General features: G+C 39.3%; 1 protein-coding gene across 1 annotated transcript in view; it reads left to right on the top strand.

Moving 5' to 3' along the window:
* The window catches only part of dnah2 (dynein, axonemal, heavy chain 2), a 121,179-nt gene that overhangs the window by 58,333 nt on the left and 58,327 nt on the right, over positions 1 to 4,519 (top strand). The window contains exons 28-32 of the mRNA XM_037677468.1: positions 1,089 to 1,225; positions 1,320 to 1,457; positions 1,568 to 1,726; positions 1,860 to 2,012; positions 3,253 to 3,344. Coding sequence (XP_037533396.1) covers positions 1,089 to 1,225; positions 1,320 to 1,457; positions 1,568 to 1,726; positions 1,860 to 2,012; positions 3,253 to 3,344 — 679 coding nt within the window. The remainder of the gene's footprint in view (positions 1 to 1,088; positions 1,226 to 1,319; positions 1,458 to 1,567; positions 1,727 to 1,859; positions 2,013 to 3,252; positions 3,345 to 4,519) is intronic.

The raw sequence follows: 4,519 nt of genomic DNA, 5'->3' as shown, positions 1-4,519 counted from the left end.
ACATAACTAACCCTAAACCTAACCATTACCAGCACATAACTAACCAGAGTGTGATTTTACCCGTGCTGCCATCAACACACAGGCATCTTAAGAACCAACAGCCACATCTGTCTCCATCTGCCCTGCAAAAGGTTGATGAAAGCTTGTATTTTGAAACAACTTTTTTGCAGAGCTTTTATTTTGAAGGTGAGTGGGTGATTTTACCTTTGCCACCCAACACGTGGACATCTTAAGATGCAAGAGCTCTTTATTTATCTCCATTTGCCCTGTGAAAGCTTGATGAAAGCTTTTATTTTTAAACAACCTTTTTGCAGTGTTTTTATTTTGAAGGCAAGTGAGTGTTTGTCAAAACCTCCTGTGTGAGTGCTATAGTAGTTTTTCCACTAAGTAGCACAGTTTGCGAAAGATTTAAAAGTTACTGTCAAGCGTCAAGTGTAAAACATAAACTGAAACAGTCGCCGGTCGTTCACCTGTCAGCTGATCTTTATCTTTACCTCGGGTTTGCAACGTGTCCAGTGCTTACGTTCAAGACCAACAAAAAGTTGATTTCTTTCACCGGAGAAACAAAAGCATAAAATATTGCCTTTTTTATTTAATTCGATGCTGGTGATTAACTACTGCGGAACATGCACATTTTTAAACAAATGTTTTTGAATTTATTTTTGTTTTAATGTCAAATACATACAAACATATTTTCTTGGTATGACTATAGATCTTTTATTGCCCAGTTACAATGACCACTCAGCAGCTAATGAAAACCATACATGTAGCGATTTATTAGTTTTATATTTGGCAGAATTGTGTTTATCTTGTTGGTCCGATCATCTGCAACAGTCCCCGATTTGTTTGCAGCACTTTGTAGTAAAGAAAGGTTCTCTACCCAGCTTAAAGCTAAAACAAATAGAAGTATTTGTAGCAACGGAGTTTCCTACTATCAAGCATTATACAGTACTGTAGTGCTAAAATGGATTTCCAATAATTTATTTTTGTTCAGCACATAAATAATAGTTTTGGCATTTGCAATCATATTAGATTTTTTTTTTTCCATCTGTTGTTTTGTCAGTCACCGTGTGTTTTTCCATTTTCAGATGAGAAACCCGATGAAAAGTGGATTGTGTTTGATGGGCCTGTTGACACTCTGTGGATTGAGAGCATGAACTCTGTTATGGACGACAACAAGGTGCTAACGCTCATAAACGGAGAGAGAATCTCAATGCCCGAGCAGGTGAGAACAGAAAGGCAAAGCACAGATACGTATATTTCCACCTGTCTAATAAACCAACACAGGGTAAGACCAGTTCTTTTTTTTTTTTGTACAGGTGTCTCTTCTGTTTGAAGTGGAAAACCTGGCGATGGCCTCTCCAGCTACAGTGTCTCGCTGCGGGATGGTCTACAATGATTATGTCGATCTTGGATGGAGGCCCTTTGTTCAGTCCTGGCTGGAGAAAAGACACAAAGTACAACACACTTCCACTGAGTCGTAATTTTTTAAATATTCTTCTGTTTTAAACATACAGAAAGTGTGTCATACTCTTCTCCCCTAATCTGTGTTTCTCCACTTTCAAAGGCTGAAGTGGAGCACTTAAAGATTTTCTTTGAGAAATATCTAGAGAGCACATTAAACTTTAAGAGGACCAACTGTAAGGAGCTGATTCCCACCACTGAACTCAACGGTGTCACTTCGCTTTGCCGCCTCTACGACTCCCTGGCTACACCCAGCAGTGGGGTATGGGGGCATATTGTAAATCTAATATACCAGCGACTGAATTACAACCTTACAACCTTTATCTTCACCTATACCTTATACAGTTTGTTAGCATTTCTAATATGAGAAGTGTCATTATTCCCCTTGTGTTTAGGTAAACCCCTCTGACAAAGAAAACTTGGGTAGGGTAGTGGAGCTGTGGTTCGTCTTCAGCCTCATCTGGTCCATCTGTGCCTCTGTTGACGAGGACGGACGTGGGAAGATGGACAACTTCCTACGAGAGATGGAGGGCACATTCCCTGTCAAGGTTTTTTTTTTTGTGATGAAAAGTATTTTGTTTACGTACGGTAACGTTATAGTTGCACATCTGCATCCATCTGGTTCAGTCTTGCACCCTTGCAGTGCAAAAGATTAGGGAAATAAAAAAAACACAGACCGTTTGCCGTCCTCCAGTAAGTCGCATCACATAGCCTTCAAAAACGACACTATGTCGGTCAAACACTGATTGGTAGGGTGATCTGGAAAGAGACTAAAAGCTTTTATTTTGAAACTGCTTTTTTTGCTGTGCTTTTATTTTGAAGGTGAGTGGGTGATTTTACCTTTGCTGCCACCCAACACACGGGCATCTTAAGACCCGAGGGCCACATCTGGCTCTTTATCTACCTCCATCAGCCCTGCTTCATCCCAGTGGCACCAACAAGCAGATGTGGATTTGGCTTAGTGTCGGCACCATTACAGCTGGTTGTTTCAGCTAGATTACTTATTAAAATAGAATATATCTGCACTTATTTAGCTTCTTTCATAGTTTCTACAAAAGAAGTTCTACTGTTGTTTGTGCGTGAATTCAAAGTACATGATAGAGTCTAACCGCCAACCTTTAGATAGAAATAAGAATCCTTACCTGACTCAAACTACATGTACCGTAATTTACAGACTATTGAGTGCACCCGAATGTAAGCCACGCCCACTAAATAGAGAGACATTGAGCAGCTACGTGAGCATCCGGGTGTGATGAGGTTAAATGTTTCGGCGGCATGAAGCTCGTTAGCCCGTACAAAAATAAATCCATAAATTAACCGCAGCATTGTTTAAACCACGGGGTTCAAAGCCTGTGAAAAAAGTAGTGGCTTGAAGTCCGGAAATTACAGTAAATTAATTTTCAGTCATAAAATGAACACAAGTAGTGTGACCATCTTTTAGACGTTAGCAGACTAAATTAATTAAATTCCTAGCTTCAGTTGATGTTTCAAAGGGCTGATAATTTCATGGTGCAAATGTTTAGAAATTTAAAGTTGAAAGCCAATTACTTCTGCTGAAGAAAACTAATGACTTACATCGATACAACACAATGATACACGTCTGATATACACCCAAATACTCAACATCATTATGTTGAGTATTATGGGTGTAGAATGTACAGATCTGGTTGAGTACATAAACGCTTCCAAGTATGTTATAGGAATCAAATATTTTGTCACCATTTATTTCCCTCCACTAACTGGAGCCGCTTTCATTGAAAGTCTTTTATCTTTCGTAAACCTTTTCAGGAAACAGTTTACGAGTATTATGTGGACCCTAAGAATCATACTTGGATTTCCTTTGAAGATCAGCTGCCAAAAGGTTGGCGCTACAACGCTGCGTGAGTACCCAGCGCTCCTTTGTACCCGAGTCCAACTGTAGCAGGTAGAGATGCATCGATAATTCAGCTACAGTTTGTGGCGCTTGACTGTCGGTTATCTGATTTGGCACTTGGAAACTTCTTTTCTTTCCCTTTTGGTCAGTGAACACATCACAGCTCAGTGGCTGTGTATTATCTGGTAATAATGGAAGTTTTTACAAAGTGAAATAGACTCAGATTTAGCTATTTATAAAAATCGGTATACGGTAATGTTTAAAATTAGAGGAATGATAAGAGAAATAATAATCTACAACAAGGAAACACGATTGTTTTCTAGAGTTGTGCTGTATTTGCTGCGCACGTTACTGCTCAGGCAGATGCTTTCTTTTATGGCGCCAGCTGCTACTTAAGCTGGTGACATTTACAGCTGGTGCACTTTTATGTTTTTCGGTGTGCAGGAAAGAAAAGAACATTAACCTTCAGAAGGTTTTTTTGGGGAAAAATGAGTCAGCATTTTAAAAAATATGACTGTTTCTGACTAAAGCTAAAAATCCTTTGAACTTTTTATTAACTCCTGGAAACCTTTGATTAACTTTACTGGCTCCTACTGGTCCTTGGGGGAAAAATTGACTATATTGAAATCCATTAGAAAACAGGTTTTCTGAGCCCATATTTATATAAAATAAAGCATGTTTTTTTTCACTAATATCCCAGTACTTTAAATGTTTATATTAGCTCACTAGGTGATGCTCCCCTTATACAATTGAGTGCTGCTTTTAAAGTCGCTGGGGGGGGGGTGACTGGAACTTACCTGGAGGAGGTGTCCTTCTCTTCTGATGAAATTGTTTTAGTTTGAATATAAAGAGCAGAGTCACACCCGTGTTGCTCCACCTGCATGCACGACTGAAGAATCATGTACGTCAGCCCCGAGTCAGGCTGACTTCTGTTGGCCCGACTGAAAACATGGCGCCGTAGGTTGATGGGCTGGACTTCTGCAGCGCAGTGGTCTACTGGTTCAGTAAAAGTAAATCACAAAACACACTGGCATTGTGCACAAATAAATATTTACAGTAGTCCCTCGATTATCAAAGGAGTTACGTTACACACACCCCTGCGATAGGTGAAAATTTGCCAAGTAGGAACCCTATATTTAGCATTTATATATATATATATATATATATATATATATATATATA

This window comes from Nematolebias whitei, chromosome 1 (genome assembly GCF_014905685.2).
Source record: "Nematolebias whitei isolate Nwh7 chromosome 1, NemWhi1, whole genome shotgun sequence".
Classification (NCBI taxonomy): Eukaryota; Metazoa; Chordata; class Actinopteri; order Cyprinodontiformes; family Rivulidae; genus Nematolebias; species Nematolebias whitei.
The sequence above is the reverse complement of the archived record's forward strand: the minus strand, read 5'-3'. Positions and strand labels throughout refer to the sequence as shown.